General features: G+C 46.1%; 1 protein-coding gene across 1 annotated transcript in view; it reads left to right on the plus strand.

Moving 5' to 3' along the window:
- The window catches only part of hectd1 (HECT domain containing 1), a 36,991-nt gene that overhangs the window by 10,323 nt on the left and 5,685 nt on the right, over positions 1–20,983 (plus strand). The window contains exons 6-36 of the mRNA XM_020586362.1: positions 1–181; positions 308–578; positions 1,303–1,379; positions 2,078–2,176; positions 2,311–2,425; positions 2,552–2,726; positions 3,088–3,226; positions 3,601–3,771; positions 4,336–4,558; positions 4,693–4,956; positions 5,338–5,549; positions 5,648–5,794; positions 5,875–5,969; positions 6,546–6,651; positions 6,830–6,964; positions 7,384–7,523; positions 7,931–8,143; positions 8,256–8,366; positions 8,636–8,802; positions 10,684–10,860; positions 14,121–15,107; positions 16,010–16,225; positions 17,060–17,193; positions 17,289–17,445; positions 18,006–18,076; positions 18,307–18,458; positions 18,555–18,609; positions 19,023–19,142; positions 19,373–19,524; positions 19,621–19,675; positions 20,221–20,443. The exon at positions 1–181 is cut by the window's left edge and continues 104 nt beyond it. Of these exons, the coding sequence (XP_020442018.1) occupies positions 1–181; positions 308–578; positions 1,303–1,379; positions 2,078–2,176; positions 2,311–2,425; positions 2,552–2,726; positions 3,088–3,226; positions 3,601–3,771; positions 4,336–4,558; positions 4,693–4,956; positions 5,338–5,549; positions 5,648–5,794; positions 5,875–5,969; positions 6,546–6,651; positions 6,830–6,964; positions 7,384–7,523; positions 7,931–8,143; positions 8,256–8,366; positions 8,636–8,802; positions 10,684–10,860; positions 14,121–15,107; positions 16,010–16,225; positions 17,060–17,193; positions 17,289–17,445; positions 18,006–18,076; positions 18,307–18,458; positions 18,555–18,609; positions 19,023–19,142; positions 19,373–19,524; positions 19,621–19,675; positions 20,221–20,443 (5,540 nt within the window). The remainder of the gene's footprint in view (positions 182–307; positions 579–1,302; positions 1,380–2,077; positions 2,177–2,310; positions 2,426–2,551; positions 2,727–3,087; positions 3,227–3,600; positions 3,772–4,335; positions 4,559–4,692; positions 4,957–5,337; positions 5,550–5,647; positions 5,795–5,874; positions 5,970–6,545; positions 6,652–6,829; positions 6,965–7,383; positions 7,524–7,930; positions 8,144–8,255; positions 8,367–8,635; positions 8,803–10,683; positions 10,861–14,120; positions 15,108–16,009; positions 16,226–17,059; positions 17,194–17,288; positions 17,446–18,005; positions 18,077–18,306; positions 18,459–18,554; positions 18,610–19,022; positions 19,143–19,372; positions 19,525–19,620; positions 19,676–20,220; positions 20,444–20,983) is intronic.

The following is a 20,983-nucleotide window of genomic DNA, read 5'->3' on the forward strand; positions in this document are numbered from 1 at the left end:
GCTGCGGCCCCGCAGGGCGGCTGCCGGCGGCACCGTGTCAGGCCCGGCCTCTTCCTGTAAGCCAGGCCGGACCTCGTCAGGTGCCACCCCCCCGGCTCCCGACTCCAAACTGAGCAACCAGGTGTCGACCATTGTCAGCCTGCTGTCCACTCTGTGCAGGGGGTCACCCCTCGTCACACACGTAGGTGGACACACCTTAAACACCAGAAGTTCTTTGTTTATTCTTTTAAAAGTAGAGAGGAAAAGGGCTTAGTTAGAAGCTACAGGAACTCGACATTTGGTCTTTACCTCTGTCTCTCGTGTTCAGGACCTGCTGCGTTCGGCGCTGCCTGACTCGATGGAGTCCGCTCTGGGAGGAGATGAACGCTGTGTGCTGGACACCATGCGGCTGGTGGACCTCCTGCTGGTTCTCCTGTTTGAGGGACGGAAGGCGCTGCCCAAGTCCACAGCAGGTTCGACGAGTCGGATCCCCGGTCTACGACGCCTGGACAGTTCAGGGGAGAGATCGCACCGACAGCTCATCGACTGTATCCGCAGCAAGGACACTGACGCTCTGATCGATGCCATCGACACTGGAGGTGAGAGGATCAGCTGACTGGGATCAAGCTAACGGACTGAATGCTACAGCACCCATGAGTCTTGATGGTTATTCAGCCACCCTCATAAAATTAGCTCTAGCATAGTCAGAGAGCTTCATTGCTCCAGCCAGACAACAGCATTGTTATATTTCCTTTTTGTCTCATATTATCTTTGCCGGGAAAGACTTTTCTTGTGTTTAAACAATATCAAATTCATGAGTGACAAACTCTAGTGTCTCCATTTAAAGTGTAAACAAATTGTTTATCCAACAGGGTGTTAGAAGCTTCACCTCTGTGCTTTTTTCTGTTTGTCTATAGAGTATAGCAGTCTGGGACTCATCGCTTTATTCCCGATTTGATCATTTTTTTAATAGTGTTGATTAAACCATCTTTCATTTTTGATGACTTCTTATGGCTGCATGAGTATAAAAAGCTCTCGTTTTTGAGGAAAAACCTTTTTCCTCAGTTTGTTTCTCAAATTCCAGAAGCGAGTCTTTATTTGAAAATGTTCCAGTTAAGAAGTTATGTTATGTCTGTCAAATGTTTCACCAGTGCACAATAATTACCTGGAGTTGGTTCCTCTTGGAAATGTGTCTGAACAGAATTCTCTAACATCAGGTAGAAGCTGCATGTTCTCATGGTGTCTGCTGAAAGTCTCAGCTGTCAGTTTGATGTCAGTGTTGTTTTTGAATTGCAGGTTATAATGTCCTGTCTTCTGTTACAGCGTTTGAGGTGAACTTCATGGACGATGTTGGACAGACGCTGCTCAACTGGGCTTCAGCATTCGGCACGCAGGAAATGGTAAAGAACGGGCAGATGCCAGAACCTTCATTTGATTTTTATTATTGTTTTAGCCACAGTAGTTGTGTCTGGGTTGTCAATGTGGTTCAGACCTTCATGGTCCCCATAGGATGAATTCTAATTACATAAATGATCTTTATCTTTTCACCTGGTGTCACCAACACTTCACTTCATGATGGAATACATCTGAATCTTGTGTACACATCTTAGTTCGCCACCAACTCAAATCATAGACACATTCCACACACTGACTGTAAATGGGTTTTCAGTTTTAAGTGTCTTCACGGTGGTAAAGTGACAGCGTGCACTAAAACCAGACAGTGTGAAAACCATAATGTTCATACTATGGGAGCTCTGGCTGTACTGAGAACAGTTGGCAGTGTTCTGTTGTAGTTTCTCACAATGCACTGTATGCAGTAAACGGAAGTGCCACTCAACTCTGCAAACATTTAATTAAAATAAAAATTGAAAACGGCTCAGGGAGGTTTTTGTAAAACAATGTTTGGAAAACATTTAGTTTTTTTTACATTTTGGTTGTATGATAGTAGCTGCAGAGTTTGTTACTGTTGACCTAGAAGAGGTTCTACTGGAGTGTAAAATGTAAAAGCTCTCCTGTCTGGAGACTTGCGTCAGTAGGACATTTGTATTTCCTGGACATATGTTCAATTTCAACAATTGTGTGTTTATTGTTGCTGCAGGTGGAATTTTTATGTGAAAGGGGGGCCGATGTCAACAGAGGTCAGAGGTCATCCTCACTGCACTACGCTGCCTGTTTCGGACGCCCACAAGTAGCAAAGGTGACACACACTGCAAACACAGCAGCCAGAAGTCAGATTTGAATGATTGAGTTTTCTTCTCCTGTAACTAGGAATCACCTGGAGTCATGTTTGTTACGTGTACAATCACTGTTTTAATGTGTGTGTTTGTGTAGACGCTGCTGCGTCACGGAGCCAACCCTGACCTCAGAGACGAGGACGGCAAGACTCCACTGGACAAGGCCAGAGAGAGAGGACACAGTGAGGTGGTGGCTATACTGCAGTCCCCTGGTTAGTTAGTATACGACAATATATGACAGTATACTACTGTCAACCATCACTTACTGCCTCCAACATATTAGGGTGGGGCTGCTGGAACAGCACCATACAGTGTAGTAACATGGGTGTGTGTCTCAGGAGACTGGATGTGTCCGGTCAACAAGGGCGATGACAAGAAGAAGAAGGATGTGAACAAGGAGGAGGAGGAGGGCAGCGAGCCCAGAGGAGACCCAGAGATGGCTCCGATCTACCTGAAGAGACTGCTGCCTGTTTTTGCACAAACCTTTCAGCAAACCATGCTGCCTTCTATTAGGTAACCTGACCCAGAGTCACCATACTCTTCACCACTGTTTATCACTGGTTGAGACCAATTGGAAAAACTGTGAATTTTGAGTGTTACTGGAAACACACAGGATCCACCTGCCTCCATGTGAACCTCGTTTGTGGTTCAGAGCAGATGGAACTGCTTCGTTAAAACGCACTGCCAGTTTGTCACGACAGTCTAATCTTGATTTAATTAGAGCACATAAAAGGGGAACTGCACTGTTAAAGGCATGACAGAAAGCAGAAACCCTGCCTTTTTTCTTGAGAAGATGTAATTGAAATGACAGAAATGAGATGTCTGTTTTACACATGGTGTAGACTCCTGATGTGTGTGTGTGTGTGTGTTGTAGGAAAGCCAGTCTGGCTCTGATCAGGAAGATGGTTCACTACAGCAGTGAAGTGCTGCTGAAGGAGGTGTGTGACAGTGAGTCAGGACATAACCTGCCCACAGTGCTTGTGGAGATCACTGCTACTGTCCTCGACCAGGAGGTACACACACACACACACGCACACGCACGACCTGACATTATGCAGATCTGCCTTCTAATACATACATCTACCTCCAGTTTAATGTAGTTGCAGTTGAATTGTACTGTTACACTGATGGATGTTTTGCCCATCCCATTCATAAATGCTAAACACCAGAACCAACTCTGTGTAACTCAGTCTAGTTGAACAACAGCACAAACTGCAGCCTCCACAGTGGTCACACAGCTGAACCAACATCTCTGTGAAGCAGTCTGAACACACCCTGGACATTATCACCTTACTGCAGCACTGTTGAACAATGGTTGTAAATCACAAACTAATGTGAAACTACCAAAAACTAATCTTGGTCGTGACTTCCTCTGTCCGTCTGTCAGGATGATGACGACGGCCACCTCCTGGCTCTGCAGATCATCAGAGACCTGGTGGATAAAGGTGGAGACGTTTTCCTCGACCAGCTGGCTCGACTGGGAGTCATCAACAAGGTGTCCACTCTGGCTGGGCCGGCGTCTGATGACGAGAATGAGGATGAAGCCAAACCTGAGAAGGTCGAGAGAGACTGTACTGCTTTGAATGATGAGGCTGCAGGTTGATGATGGCGTGCCCACTGCAGTGTCTTTTTATACTGTCCAGTTAAATTTGATGTTAGAATTAGTTAATACTAGAAACCACACACCTACTTCAATATTGTGTGCAATGGTTTTGTTGGCTTCAACAGACCATTCAGACACAATAGAATTATTCTGGGTTTGTGGCCAGTTTTATTTGTTATATTCAGATATTTCTCCTATTATAAATGGAAACACTCCCATTAGTAGTTTTTAAGGTATTTTTATTTTCCCAAACTAGTTTGATAGAAGCGAGGATGTGCTTATAAAGTAAATTTGAAGTTGGTCATTTTCATTCACAGCATGAAAATATTTTAATTTTTGCACCAAAATTTGCCATTTAAGAAAACGGGGGAATGCCAAAAAGTTTTGAACTTAATAAAGGTGTTTTTGTGTGTGTGTTGATGTCCAAGGACAAATGAAAACCTCTTGCACTTGTAGCATGGCATGATTCTGAATTATATCTTGAGTGCATCTCACTGTGACCCTGTGGTCGATGTGCAGGAGGAGGAGGTGCAGGAGGACGCCAGGGAGATCCAGCAAGGGAAGCCGTACCACTGGAGGGACTGGTCTGTCATCAGAGGGAGGGACTGTCTCTACATCTGGTCAGATGCCGCCGCCCTCGAGCTCTCTAATGGCTCCAACGGCTGGTTCCGGTTCATCCTGGATGGGAAGCTGGCCACCATGTACTCGAGTGGGAGTCCGGAGGGGGGCTCAGACAGCTCCGGTACAATAACACACTCGGAAAGCGGTTATCTCTGGTTTCCTTTGTAGCGCTGACAGTTTTCTCTCTGTACTTCTCTACCATTCATTTGCTCTCTTCCTGCTCATCCCTCTTTCCTTCCACGTCTTCGCCTACAGAGTCTCGCAGTGAGTTCCTGGAGAAGCTACAGCGGGCGAGGAGTCAGGTGAAACCAGTTACAGCCAGTCAGCCCATCCTGTCCAGTGTGGGCCCCACTAAGCTGACAGTGGGGAACTGGTCTCTGACCTGCCTGAAGGACGGCGAGATCGCCATCCACAACTCAGACGGACAGCAGGCCACCATCCTGAAGGAGGACCTGCCGGGCTTCGTCTTCGAGTCCAACAGAGGAACCAAACACTCGTTCACAGCCGAGACGTCGCTGGGTGAGTCTGACGGTTTCCCAGCAGCTTCACAACAAACACAGCACTGTAAACTCACAGTTTCCAATCTCACATGCAGAGTTCACACCAGAAGCAGCCTGGCAACAGAGCTGAAGTGACGTGCCTTCCAGTCTGCAGTGATTCTGATCACTGTCTCACTTGACTGGACCCTATCTGTTGTTTATGGTGCCACTCTGTCTGAAACACCCGCTCGGCTTGTTCAGGTGTAACAGCCGTATGAGCCTGATCGCTGTAAACATTTCAGAAGTGCTTTAGAAAGTGGTGGTAGACTGGATTTACTTGGTTGTTTGGTGTTCCAGATTTTATTTTCTGCGTAGTTCCCAGGCCGGAAGTATATGTTTATGTATGGCTGTGTGTGTGCAGGTTCAGAGTTTGTGACTGGCTGGACAGGGAAACGAGGCAGGAAGCTCAAGTCAAAGCTGGAGAAGACGAAGCAGAAGGTGAAGAGCATGGCGAGGGAGCTGTACGACGACCACTTCAAAGCTGTAGAGAGCATGCCCAGAGGAGTAGTGGTCACCCTGAGGAACATCTCCACACAGCTGGAGTCCTCCTGGGAGCTGCACACCAACAGACGGGTACAGAAGCACACGTGTCTGCACCAGCTTCACTTCCAGGTAATGGTAGATATTTTGTCAATAGTGACATGAGTGTGTTTTGATCTCTGTGTCGACAGTGTATTGAAGGGGAGAACACGTGGAGGGACCTGATGAAAACCGCTCTGGAGAACCTGATTGTGGTTTTGAAGGATGAAAACACGATTTCACCATATGAGATGTGCAGCAGTGGCCTGGTCCAGGCACTGTTCACGGTCCTCAACAATGTGAGCGCATCATATCTTCACCTGAAAACATGGCAGTGTCTTGGCACAGTGCAACCTAAACTAGTGTGTTCTGTGTGCAGAGTGTGGAACTGGACCTGAAACATGATTGTAAACCTTTAATGGAGAGGATCAACGTCTTTAACGCGGCTTTCAGCGAGAATGAAGACGATGAAAGGTAACGACATCCTGACTTTAACGTAGCAAACCTAAAAGCTCAGTTGTGATTTTTAATAGTTGTGATGATGATCAGGTCAGTTTAGTTCACAGACCAGTCTGTCCAAATCTTAAACATCTTTTGAATGCTGTCATTGTGTTGTTGACCTTGTTGCTCCACCACAGATTAATAATGGTGGTTACTGATGATCTTAAATAATACATTTTATCCTCCCTTAATGAACAACCTCTCATTCAGTTGTCAGAATCACTGTGCAGCTCCAGTTTGAAACTAAACTAATGAACTGTACCTGGTGAAAGTCTTAAAGTGAGAACAGACTCTCAGCAGGTTTCTCCAGCCAGGATGTTTTGATCCTGCACACCTCTCATTAAAACATTTTGGTGTTTTAATACGTTTGTCCAATTCTAACCTGGAAAAAAAAAAAAAAAAACTAAGGTTTTTTTGGTTAGATTTTTATATAAATAAGATGAGTCAGGTTAAGATGAGGTTTAATCAGGTTGTCGAATCCATGAACAAACAAGGAAAGTTTGAGCTGTGTGTGTGTGTGTGTGTGTGTGTGTGTGTGTGTGTTTGCAGCCGACCAGCTGTTGCCTTAATCCGTAAACTGATAGCTGTCCTGGAGTCAATAGAACGTCTACCTCTGCACCTGTATGACACTCCAGGATCCTCATACAACCTGCAGGTGAGTTGCCGTGTGTTGTGCAGCCAGGGGTGTTTGGCCTGCGACGTCCTGCCGCAGGTCTTTCAGGAGTCTCACTGTTTTTTGTGTGTCATGAAGCTACGACTTGCAGCTGGTGGTGTCAGTGCGTCTGACTGAACAAACTGTATTAACTCCGTAATCTAAACTGTGTGTGTGTCAGATTTTGACGAGGAGGTTGCGTTTCCGTCTGGAGCGAGCACCGGGTGAAACGGCTCTGATCGATCGGACGGGTCGCATGTTGAAGATGGAGCCGCTCGCTACAGTGGAGTCTCTGGAGCAGTACCTGCTGAAGATGGTTAGGATGCACAAGCAACACAAATACATGCACGAGTAGGGTGTGATTGATATTAGACTTTGCCATAATGTTCATACTATGGGAGCTCTGGCTGTACTGAAGTTGGAAGTTAGAGCAATATTTAATATGATATTGGCGTCATTGTTGTGTTGCATGTAGCTCTGTCACAGTAGTAGATCATCTGATAACGGCCTCGAAGGTAATTTGTTTTTATATTACATTTTAGATGAGGGACTAAGGTTACACAATATAACAACACACATTGTGATTAAAATGTACTCATGAAGATGGCAAAATAAAATTACATACTTACATTATCCTTATCACCCAATCCTGCACTCAGACAGGCTTTTAAACAGAAGAAGAGTAAAGTAAAGCCACCACCTCTACTCTCATTACCTATCTTGTTTGTCCTCCAGGTGGCGAAGCAGTGGTACGACTTTGAGCGCTCGTCCTTTGTCTTTGTGAGGAAGCTGAGGGAAGGACAGACCTTCACCTTCAGACACCAACATGACTTTGACGAGAACGGCATCATCTACTGGGTCGGAACCAACGCCAAGTAAGAACAGGGCTGCAGCAAAGTCCAAATCTTGATTTTATGGTCAACTGAGAGCCCCTTTCAGCACTGTCCTAAATTTAACATTATACTTCAATAATAAGGAATTGGGAAATTTTCTGTAGCATGTACCTTTTGGCTCTGGGAAGGACAGGATTCATTTTGCAGGTTTATGATGGAGTTTGGTCTGAGAGTCCTTTTTTTGTGTGTGTGTATCCAGGCAGCTTAAATTTGATAAATGCCCAAACTTTCCTTCATTCATAGACCTGTGAAAGATGCTAAATGGAGACTAAACTATTAAAATGTTTTTGTTGTGGAAGTGGTTATTACTTAGTTGACTAGTAGGTTGTTCAGAGCTGGACTTTAATTTAGTTTGTATGTTAATTAAACCTCATTTCTGTTCCGTTCAGGACAGCCTATGAGTGGGTAAACCCGGCTGCCTATGGCCTGGTTGTGGTGACATCATCAGAGGGGCGTAACCTCCCTTATGGGCGGTTGGAGGACATCCTGAGTCGGGATAGTTCCGCCCTCAACTGCCACACCAATGATGACAAGAACGCTTGGTTTGCCGTTGACCTCGGCCTCTGGGTCATTCCCTCTGCATACACTCTGAGACATGCCAGGTAATGAAACAAACATACCTAGAAACTGAAACAGGCATTATAATAAAGTATCAAATAAAACCAAATATTTTCAGTAAGATATTTTGTTTCTGTCTGCTTCCTCCTCCTGCAGGGGTTATGGCCGCTCTGCGCTGAGGAACTGGGTGTTTCAGGTCTCAAAGGACGGTCAGAACTGGACAACTCTCTACACTCATGTTGATGACTGCAGCCTCAACGAACCAGGGTACGAGGCTCCTCGTGTGTCAGGAACCTAAACCATTAACAAACTAATTATTTAAGCCTTATTTGTGACAGAATTCACAGCAGCAAGTGGGTCCTGCTAATAAATTAGCACTAAAACGCTGACATGGACCTGTGTTTGCAGTCAGATGTGCCTTGAAGGCAGCACACAACCCAGTACTTCATGGACTGCAGGAGGCGATGTCCTCGATTATTATCTGCATCTTGTTACTTGTGATGTATGTAAATGTGACTGTGGGCGTGTTCTCGCAGGTCAACAGCCACATGGCCTCTGGACCCGTCCAAAGATGAGAAGCAGGGCTGGAGGCACATCAGGATCAAACAGATGGGGAAGAACGCCAGCGGTCAGACTCACTACCTGTCTCTGTCTGGACTCGAGCTGTACGGCATGGTCTCCGCCGTCTGTGAAGACCAGCTCGGTAAGGGTACACTTTGCACCAAAGTCTGTTTCTGTTGTAACATTATTAAACCCATCACTGACGACCACACTAGGTGCTTTCGGACCAGAGGAACCTTTTCATAGTTCTTAGAACTGCTGGACAGAGTAACTCCTTTTGTCCGTGTCTCCACCGCAGGAGCTGTGAACGATATTAGTTCTTAGAACGCTGTTTTGAAGTACTCTCCCTGCACAATAGGAACCATGCAAAGGGTTAGCGGCTGCTCGTACGTTAGCAGCATATACTTATCAATAATGTAACATTAACCTTTCTGTGCTTGCTGGCTAATTGCTAACAGTTGGTCATGTTTTGTTGCGTCAGTGTTCATACTGTCCGTGTGACTGCAAACAGAAAAAAAGCCTGTAAAGGACTGTAGTTCCTGAGGGAGCTCCCCAGTGAGGTAGTCCCTAGAACTAAGTCCCTGTTTGGTCTGAAAGTGCATACTGCTGCACTGAGTGACATGTTCATTCATCACCGTGAACACGCACACTGTAGTTTATTCTGACACTGTCATGCTGCTGCAGATACTCACTAGAGACCAAATGTGGATTCATCCAGTGCTGAAAATAGTCCCCAACACATGCACTTTGCTCATGTTTGTTCAGTCAAAACTGCAGTGATCAGCTGGTTTAGGTTTATAAAGAGTGATAGGCAAACAGTCTTTCATGTACTTTCTAGACATCACTTTTATAGACGTATATAAAACAATCTCACTTAAAGTCCATTTAGCAGCATCCAGATCAGCCACTACTTAGGTGGGACTGTTTCATCACCTGCTGTTTCCAAGCCTCAGCCTTTCTACTTGAGCCCATAAGCTCCAGTCCTCTATGTGCTCGGTGACTTGTTCCATTTTGTTTTCATCTTGTTCTCTATGTCATTACTGCAGTGGTTCTCAAACATTTTCTGTCATTCCCCACTTAAGAGGGTGGGTGAATTTTCAAGCCCTACTTGCCAAAAAATTATAATGAAATCAGCCAATTTTAAAATTTCAAATTAATTTTAATATCAAATAACACAAAGTTCAAAATATAAGTGCAACTATCGTTTGACAGAGGGATAGTTTAGCTTTGCAGCACTTGTCTCATCCAGTATAATCGGCACCATGTCTACAGCAGCAGGGAGAATGAGCTGCTCAGCTATTGTGTGTTTTTTTGCACTGTGCAATTCTGTATGCAACTTTGAATGAAGCCATTTGTGCTTTGCTGTCCACTGATGTGGATTTTACCATGCGATTTTCCTGCTTACAGTTTTCTGCCAGCTTTCTTTTAAAGAAGTCGAGTGGCTTATTAACGTGGGGTGTGTTGTCTCTAAATGTCTTCTTAATTGTCCTACCTTTTTTTGTGGTCCATGTAACAAATGTATCCATTTACATTATTATGCCTGCTACGTACACTATTGGCCCTCTGTGTGAACGTTTCCTTATATTGTTACGCTGCAGTTAACATGCCGACGTTAAACCGTTATTGTTACACTATGGTTCCACTTTTTCTTTCAGGCCCCGAACTGATGTTATTTTAATTTACTTGTATTAATGACCCATTTCTAATTTTCTTCGTTCATTGCGCCCCACCTGTCATGGCTTTATTCCCCACTAGTGGGGCGTGCCACACACTTTCAGAACCACTGCATTACTGTATTAACCCTCTAAGGGCAGAGACACACCAAGCCAACCCCTCTGACAGGCACCGACTAGTGCCAACAGTGCAGGACACCAGGAAGATCAGCCCTGACAGGCACGACCCGACGGTGGCCAACAGCCGACCGTCAGCTTGGTGCATCCCCGTCCTAACTCCTCTCTTTGTCAGTTACACATCAGTGATTTTAACCTCTTTCTCTCTCTCTCTCTGTGTCCTCTTCCCTAAGGTAAAGCTGTGAAGGAGGCAGAGGCAAACCTTCGTCGCCAGCGGCGCCTCTTTCGATCCCAGGTGATGAAGTACATTGTCCCGGGTGCGCGGGTTGTCCGTGGCATTGACTGGAAGTGGCGAGACCAGGACGGAAACCCGGCCGGTGAGGGCACCGTCACAGGAGAGGCTCACAACGGTAAGACACATCCAGAGCGGACAGAATCCCTGAAACAGAAAAATAAAAATGTGATATCATTTATGCTGTAGCTGCAGGACTGCGGAATAGCTGTATCAGAGTTCTATCATGTCTAAAACCTTTTCTGCTCTCAAGGTTTGGTCAGCAGTGTCCAGCTTCCTGGTTGTGTTCAGAGGCTCAGCTGTGGGCAGATGTGTGCTCGCAGTCAGAACGTTTACATATAGAGTAGAATCTCTGAAACGGGCACTGGGGAAAAGTAAACCAACACAGACATGAGCTGAGGTAATGATGGCTGAGTCAGGGCTTGTTTTCATGTAGTGTCACACAAAAAATTAAGTGGAAGAACTACATGAAAACAGCTTCTGCTTTAAAGCTATTGCACACAAACTCAGTAGTGTGTAAATGAATTTAGTGAATTCGACTTCTAAATTTTGAGCTACAGATTAAAGCTTAAAGCTATACTCCAACACCTGCTGGTCAAAGAATCTGCCCACAGTGTTGCTCACTGTGTAAAACAGGTGTGAACACACCTGAACCGTTTCCTCCCCACACTCTCCTGCACCTTTACCTGGTGATGTCAGAGGGGTCAGCATGACACCAGTGTATTGTTTCTGTCTGCACTGTGCTCTCATGATGCTACACATCTGTTCATGTTTGAAGCGTTGTAGTTCATCATTATGAACCATGATATATTAAGCAATTAAAGTGGAGGCAGCGTCTCAACATTTCTTTACAGAAAATAAAACTTCAGGTTTGTCTGCTGGAGCTCACGGCTGCATGAGGGGAGAGAATCAAGGCACATCACACAACCATTCTGATAATCTTTAAGAGCAGCATGGCGCCACATCTCACTACTGTCAGAGGTTTTACAAACCAGTCAATCGATTAGTGGAGAAAATAATCAGCAGCTGCACTTGGATCCAAACTAGTTCAGCAGAGTTGCAGCTCAACCAGCTGCAACACATGAGACAGACTAGTAATGTAACACTATAACATACTGTACAGTATAACGTTCTTCGGCAGGGAGTAGCCTGCTACTCCTTGTAATACTTTAAGTACATTTTTGTGATTCATTCTTTTACTTAACATTTCCAATGCAGGACTTTTACTTGTAACAGAGTAGGCTACTTTTACAGTGTGGTATTAGTACTTTTACTTGAGTAAATGATGTGAATACTTCCTCTACTACCGGTGCTAACATGCTTTAGTTTCTGTTTTTTATCTTTGTAACTGTGTTTTCTCTTTAGGGTCAGTCTAGTGCTGCAGTCCAGCTCAGACAGCTGTCACAGTCACCTGCAGTAGAAAAAGACTGTTTTCGTTCTTGAGGGTCTTTGAAGCTGATAGTAAAAGTAACTGTGTAATACTGTGATATGTTCTGAGACGGTTATCGTACTGTGAACATCTCATACCAATGCATCCCTGGTTGTTACAATGACTTTACCATCAGTGTTCACATCACAGCTCAAGGTCATGTGCACAGTCAGCATTGCAGGTCAGCTTTGGAACAGATTGCTTAGATTGGAGTTCAAGCAGGAAGTGATGATCAACAAACACCTTCCTTCCCTCCTCGTCTTCTTCTCCTCCTCCTCTTCCTCTGCGCCTCCTGCTCCTCTCGGTGTTTGTGTTTGATTCAGGTCTGATGTTCTGTCAGTGAGCTGAGCGCATGGAGACGACACCAGCAGCTCTGCTGATCATCATTTTTATCAATCATAAACCAGGATGATTGTTGTAGTTGTTTCTGAGTTTAATTTCTTTCTTTGTGGCTTTGACGCTTTGCATTTGCAGGAATATTTTCTACTTTTGCTTTGATTGTCATTTTCTGTGACTGTGCTCATATTTTTCTCTCTCATCGCTCCACCTGGACCAAAAACCTCCACAAGTGGAGTTTGACAATGCAACAGTAGTGAACATGTTGCTCTTTAAAGTCACAGTGAAACAGCATTTTTATGGCGTCTCTTTACGTGCTGTACAATACAGCCTGTATTGTGTGGACGTGATGTTGCAGTGAGACGTGATGCATTAAAGTGAAAGGATGAAGCTTGTGACCAATATTTTGGCATACCTTGTGATTTTACTTGCTCAAAGTGGATCAGGTGTGTTTTCTCTGCGATACTGTAAGGTCTGACCGTTAGTGTGTAAAGTGTTGTTGAGAATTGGTGCTATACACGTAACAGTCAGTTTTTGTCAACAGCATGTGATGTATAAATGATGGTAACTTTTTTTGTTAGTGTTTCATATTGTTGGAAATTTAGCAGTAATGACAGTAAATGAACTTTTGATACAAAAATGAAGGCACCGAGAATCCAAACTGCAAATAATAACCACTGGTAACTTTTGATTCTTGATAGTGTGCCAAACAGTTGTACTGATTATTAGTTGTAGGTTATTGTGATGCATGCAGTAAGAAAATGCAGCCTCTCTGTCAGCTTCCCATAGACGAGATGACAAAAGCTGAACCTGTCAAATCGAGTACCGGTAAAAACTCTGGCTTATAGAACATTTGTATTTAAAAACAGTTTGTAAAAATCAAAACGCGTCTCACATGCAAAGCTAATTGTTACTGAACAAACCTTGAAAGGCTTTATTTATCGAATAATACCTGCCCAACCCACAACAGTGTAAAAAACTGCAGAATCATAAAATGTCTTGAAGGAGTGCCCCGCGCACACCAAAGTACCTCAGTCTCCTCAACAAGTGGGAGGCGACAGTGGTGTGGTTGTAGAGCAGTCGAAGGTTGAAGGTTCGAATCTCGGTGCCTGCAGTCCATGTGTCGAAGTGTCCTTGGGCAAGACACTGAACCCCCCGTTGCCCCCGATGGTTAAAGCCATCAGTTGAGGTGGCAGCCACAGATGGCTGTCTTGGTTCTGTAGTGGAAACAAATTCCTTGTGTGTAAAATACTTAGCCAATAAAGGTGATTATCCTTATGTTACTAGGTCCAACCCAGTAAGATCGCCATCGTGGCTTTTACAGCGCAAGAGGCTCATTCAGACGCAAAGCCGACATGTTCACATGCCGTCAGATTTCAGAGCATGTCTGAAAGGGCCGTAAAAGTCGGCACAAGTTTCTCTTCACTGTGGTTTTAACTGAGCATTTGACATGACTCTCCTGCTGTGACATAGTCCAGGGTGGAGCTGTGTGGAGGTGCTCTGACTGTAAGCTGCTTCTCTGCTGTCTGTCTCCCGCCCTCTGCCACTCTCTCTCCCTGCCGGGTCTCTGACATCCATTCGTCCGTCTCCCTCCTATCTCTCTGTTCATCCAGGCTGGATTGATGTAACCTGGGATGCTGGCGGCTCTAACTCTTACCGTATGGGCGCTGAAGGGAAGTTTGACCTCAAGCTTGCTCCAGGGTACGACCCTGAGTCGGCTGCCACAGCGCCGTCACCCAAACCTGTCTCATGCACTGTTTCAGGCCCCGCCTCCTCCACAGTGGGATCCTCCATGATACCGGCGGCCAGCGGCGGCACCACCACCACCACCTCCTCCTCCACCTCATCGTCCTCGCAGCAGACATGGAGCACCCTGGCGAAAAATAACTGTCCTGACAAGGGCGGGGCCATGTCACACGGTGGGGCCAGCTCCTCCAGCAGGAAGGGCAGCAGCAGCTCCGTCTGCAGCGTCGCGTCCTCCTCCGACATCAGCCTGAGCTCCTCCGTTGGACTACCAGGTGCAGCGGGTCTACGGCTGGAGAGAAGGGCTGAGGGGCTGCTTCTTGACCAGGGATCCGGTGCGGGAGGAATAACGGGAGGCAGGATCGGCTCTGATGGACACCAGCAGGAGCCGATCGTCGTGCTGTCCTCAGCGACAGAGGGCGGGTCCGGTTCGGCTTCCAGCTCTGGCACGCTCACAGCTGACACGCCCGTACCCGGAGACGAAGCCAGAAACAAGGACTCAACCACGGCGACCACTGACCCAGCGACAGCCATCTCCATGGGACTGGTGAGCGTGAGCTCCCCTGACGTGAGCTCCGTGTCAGAATCCTCCAGCAAGGACACGCCTTCCCAGAGGCCTATGTGCTCTGTGGCTAATGCCCGGCTGTCGGTCAGCTCTCTGCTGGCTGCCGGCGCTCCCATGAGCTCCAGCGCCAGCGTGCCCAACCTGTCATCACGAGAGGCCAGCCTCATGGAGTCCTTCGTGCGCCGTGCACCCAACATGTCGCGCACCAACGCCACCAACAACATGAACCTGAGCCGCAGCAGCAGCGACAACAACACCAACACGCTGGGCAGGAACGTCATGAGTACCGCCAGTGAGTACTGCAGTATTACGACACTAATACTACTTTATCACTGTGTGCGTACTGTAGTGTTCCGACAGCAGTTCTACACAGCTGCAGTATTGTCGCACTGATACTACCCTATAACTGGTACTGTCATATTACTACACTTATACTACACCGTAACTGCCAGGAAGAAATTCATTGTTACTACACTAATACTGTATCACTGCCAGTGAGCACTGCAGTAATTATCCTATGCTGTTGGGGAGAAATGCAGTATCATCATGTGCATACTATGTTATTATTACAATAGTACAATTATGAACTCGTTCTAGGTGAATATTCCACTAGTCATGAGTACTGCCAGTGAGTACTTCACTCCAGTATTACCACACTAATACTGCCCTACATCTGTCGAGTACTAGTACTGCATGAGTACATATGATTCAGCAGAGAGTTTTCAGTCATTAGTACTGGTCTGAGTGCAGTACTCTAATGATGTAACCAAACTGAAAGCTTTAAAGCACAGAAGCTAACCTGCCCGTGTGTTGCTGTGGGTGGCTGACTGGACGCTCAGAGTACTACTCTGGAAGTAACAGGAGCACTCTAACATGCGAGTGTGCTGTGTTTTGAGCGGCCAACTAAAGATGCTTTAACTGTGAACTGCTCTTGCTCTCAGCTTCTTTTGGGTTCAGTTTACATTTTGCATAAAAGACTGGGACTCTCAGCTGTTATGTGTCAGACAGTACTGAGACCAGGTCCTGGTTGCTCTTGTCTGCATCTTTCTGGGGGACAGCATGAGCATCCTCCAGCCAGTCAGCAGCTGTATCCAATCAGCTGCCTGGAGCTTAACGAGCTTCACCTGCTGCTTTGTCTCCTTGGTTTCGGACTGACTAACTGCCCTTTGTTTGTGTTTGTTTGTTTGTTTGCAGCTTCTCCTCTCATGGGTGCTCAGAGCTTTCCTAACCTCACCACCACTGGCACCACCGTTACCATGTCAACCTCCATAGTAACCAGCAGCAGTAACGTAGCCACAGCCACTACGGGTCTGTCAGTGGGCCAGTTGCTAAGCAACACCCTGACAACCAGTTTGACATCCACATCCAGCGAGAGCGACACGGGCCAGGAGGCTGAGTTCTCTCTCTATGGTTGGTGACCACATATATATACACAGCGCAGACAGACGGGTGACAGGTGAAAGGAGACTCCTGAATAACAAAGTCAAAATCCAAACAGCAGGGTCACTGATCAATCAGATGATCACCGACCTGATCATCTGATTGATCCGTTTATCCCCAGAATGTCAGACACTAGGAAAAAGTCCCACTGTGACTCTCCAGAGCCAAAGGTGGCGTCTCCACACGTCTCGTTGTGTCCAACCCACAGATCCACAGAGACTCAGCTGATTCTCATGTCTGACAAAGAAAAGCATCAGCTCCTCACATTAAAGAAGGTGGAACCAGAACATGTCGGTGACTGTTGCTTCTAAATAGCTGAGGTTCATTTTCTACCAGTGAACTGACTCATGGCTGCAGCTCTAGGTCACTGAATGGCTTCATGAGGACGACGCAGTGGATTGGACACAGTGGGGTCAGACACAGTGAGGGGTTGTTCTCTCATCTGTCACCCAGCTGTGTGCACAGTACTACACAACATGAACACACATGCACTTTCAGCCTGCTTGAGCTGACCTTCTGCATAACTCCTCATCAAGGAGCAGTGTAATAATGCTTTTCTGTTGGTGAATGGACAAGTTAATAGACCAGTTGTCTGTTTTTCTGTTTGTCATCTTGTCAGATAGTGACATAAAAGTTGTTTCAGCATCAACTGTCTAACAAAGTTTGATGTTCAGCTGTTACTACAGTTTTCAGCCAACTCATCTGTCTGTGCTGATGAAACTGAAAGCTGCAGGTGGTTTTCAAGCTTTTCTTCCATCTTGACCAGCAGCGTGTTTGTGTCCCTTTTTTGTCATCGTCCCGTAGACTTCCTGGACAGCTGTCGTGCCAACACGTTATTGGCTGAGCTGGACGACGAGGAAGACCTCCCAGAGCCAGATGATGACGATGATGAAAATGAAGATGACAATCAGGAGGACCAGGAGTACGAGGAGGTCCTGGTACAGATACAGACCTTTTGTTGTTTCCTGGGTTTTAAGGTAAGACTGCCAGAAGTGAGGGTAAGTCTGACAGTGGTGTCTCTGTTGTCCTGCAGGAGGAGGAGGAGTATGAGACCAAAGGTGGGCGCAGGAGGACGTGGGATGACGACTTCGTCCTGAAGAGACAGTTCTCAGCTCTGGTCCCCGCCTTCGACCCCCGACCAGGAAGAACCAATGTGCAGCAGACCACTGACCTGGAGATTCCTCCACCAGGTACAACAAACACTGGGACTGTTGAATGCCTTCATCTGGGTCCAGCACAAACCAGACTCGGTCACCAAGTGAGAAAAACCCAGGGGGGCTGTGCTGGTCTTCAGAGTGGTCCTAAACTTTCTCCTAAATGTTTTAAAATAAGGGCCACAACTCTGTCAACCTCAGACAGACAAGACTCTAACCCAGAAACTGAAACAGTCACATAACAAATCTCTGCATTTAAAGTGAACTTAATTTGCGCTGTGCTTTTTCTTCACTGTGCAAATAAGTGCGTTAGAAAACCTTGTAGAACTGTATCGGCAGCTCCTGCGGCAGCTCGAACTTCCTGAGCTGGAGCAGGAAGTACATCCTCTGATGATGGTCCTGATGTTGGACGTCCACTTCAGGTCCTGGGAGATAGTGGAGCCCAGGAACTTGAAGGACTCTACTGCTTTATTATATTAATTTTATTTGGCTTATTGCTGATGTTATAGTCGGGCTCAGTTCATCCCACTTTGTCAGCTGTGTTTAAAATCTGAGTCTTTATAAACTAAACTGCAGTGTGTGTTTTCTCTGTACAGGAACTCCTCAGTCAGAGGTTCAGGAGGAGGTGGAGTGCGCTCCCTCTCCCCACCTCGCTCTCACTCTCAAGGTAGGAATAACCACAACCTGCTGCACAGCTGGATTTATCACCAGGTTTGGTTCAGGAAAGTTCAGGAAGAAGCTCAGCCTTTAACATTTTCTCCTGATAATTAAGTGGTCAGATCCTGAAAGTTGGACAAGTTTGGAATTATGAGCAGAGAAATGGAAGGGAAGTTTACACACATTAGAAAGTTACTGTCCAGGTGAAAATGAATCCTTACAAGTTTGTCATGTGTTCAGGTGGCAGGACTGGGTACAACACGGGAGGTGGAACTTCCTCTGTCCAACTACAAGTCAACCATCTTCTACTATGTCCAGCGGCTGCTGCAGCTGTCCTGCAGCGGAGCCGTGAAGACAGACAAACTGCGACGCATCTGGGAGCCCACCTACACGTAAGGGGAGGGGGCAGGACCTGAATCTGTGATGATTTTATGTTTACATTTCACAGATGTTTGAGTTTTCACTGTGACTGTTTGTTTGTCCTGCAGGATCATGTACAGAGAGCTGAAGGACTCTGATAAAGAGAAGGAGAGCGGAAAGATGGTAGCTCACACTTTGTAACGCACGCATCACCGTTATCACTTCGAATTCCTTCACTCCTTCAAATACAAATAATCTCATCTTGCCTCAGGTGGAAAATGACGTCCTTGTTTTATTAGAGCATCTGGCTGTCCACATGACACATGACAGTGTCGCATCAAAAACACACTAGGACAAAGAGCCAGAGCACGACACCAGGAAACACACTGCAGCCTGTGCTCACACCAAAACTTGTTCATGTTTGGATGGAGAGTTTCAGACTCAGTAAAACCTCTTAAATCACTAATCGGTTTTATCCCCTTTACTTATGCTCAACCAAACACACCGAGGGCCAGATGTATTATATTAATTTTATTTGGCTTATTGCTGATGTTATAGTCGGGCTCAGTTCATCCCACTTTGTCAGCTGTGTTTAAAATCTGAGTCTTTATAAACTAAACTGCAGTGTGTGTTTTCTCTGTACAGGAACTCCTCAGTCAGAGGTTCAGGAGGAGGTGGAGTGCGCTCCCTCTCCCCACCTCGCTCTCACTCTCAAGGTAGGAATAACCACAACCTGCTGCACAGCTGGATTTATCACCAGGTTTGGTTCAGGAAAGTTCAGGAAGAAGCTCAGCCTTTAACATTTTCTCCTGATAATTAAGTGGTCAGATCCTGAAAGTTGGACAAGTTTGGAATTATGAGCAGAGAAATGGAAGGGAAGTTTACACACATTAGAAAGTTACTGTCCAGGTGAAAATGAATCCTTACAAGTTTGTCATGTGTTCAGGTGGCAGGACTGGGTACAACACGGGAGGTGGAACTTCCTCTGTCCAACTACAAGTCAACCATCTTCTACTATGTCCAGCGGCTGCTGCAGCTGTCCTGCAGCGGAGCCGTGAAGACAGACAAACTGCGACGCATCTGGGAGCCCACCTACACGTAAGGGGAGGGGGCAGGACCTGAATCTGTGATGATTTTATGTTTACATTTCACAGATGTTTGAGTTTTCACTGTGACTGTTTGTTTGTCCTGCAGGATCATGTACAGAGAGCTGAAGGACTCTGATAAAGAGAAGGAGAGCGGAAAGATGGTAGCTCACACTTTGTAACGCACGCATCACCGTTATCACTTCGAATTCCTTCACTCCTTCAAATACAAATAATCTCATCTTGCCTCAGGTGGAAAATGACGTCCTTGTTTTATTAGAGCATCTGGCTGTCCACATGACACATGACAGTGTCGCATCAAAAACACACTAGGACAAAGAGCCAGAGCACGACACCAGGAAACACACTGCAGCCTGTGCTCACACCAAAACTTGTTCATGTTTGGATGGAGAGTTTCAGACTCAGTAAAACCTCTTAAATCACTAATCGGTTTTATCACCTTTACTTATGCTCAACCAAACACACCGAGGGCCAGATGCACCTTTGTTTGTTTGGTTGTTTTTTTTTGGAGCAAAATTGCTGACTTTGCATTATAAAACTGGAAAGTGTCAAAACATCACAGTAATAAAACAAGGTTGTCAATAACTAAAGAAAACTGTCCACAACACATTCGTAATAGGAGGAAACACAGTTATTTTAAATTTCCGAGGTCCAAACAACACCTGAACTCTGTCCGTTTTACCTCCAGGACTTCTGTGAGCACGGGATCGGGGGTCGTTCAGGTGGTCTGAGCCCGAGCTCAGTTTCAGCCAATCAGAGCAGTGAGATTCTGGGCGGGGTCAGGGAAGCGGCACAGGCGAAGGCGGGCTGCAGCCAGAATGCCTGTGGGGTGGAGGACGTTCTGCAACTGCTGCGCATCCTCTACATCATCGGAGGGGACTCGGTGTATAGTGCCCGCACGCTGCAGGAGGGTACGAACACACTACAACACACACATATATACAAAGCACACGCTGCTGGAGGAGGGTACGAACACACACATATATACAAAGCACACACTGCTGGAGCAGGGTACGAACACACTACAACACACACATATATACAAAGCACACGCTGCAGGAGGGTACGAACACACTACAACACACACATATATACAAAGCACACGCTGCAGGAGGGTACGAACACACTACAACACACATATATATACAACGCACACGCTGCTGGAGCAGGGCACAAACACATTACAACACACACATATATACAAAGCACACGCTGCTGGAGGAGGGTACGAACACACACATATATACAAAGCACACACTGCTGGAGCAGGGTACGAACACACTACAACACACACATATATACAAAGCACACGCTGCTGGAGGAGGGTACGAACACACTACAACACACACATATATACAAAGCACACGCTGCCGGAGGAGGGTACGAACACACTACAACACACCTGTTGGTCTTTTTGTAGTTTTGACCCCCTTAAAAATGAATATGACTTC

This window comes from Monopterus albus, unplaced genomic scaffold (genome assembly GCF_001952655.1).
Source record: "Monopterus albus unplaced genomic scaffold, M_albus_1.0 scaffold403.1, whole genome shotgun sequence".
NCBI lineage: Eukaryota > Metazoa > Chordata > Actinopteri > Synbranchiformes > Synbranchidae > Monopterus > Monopterus albus.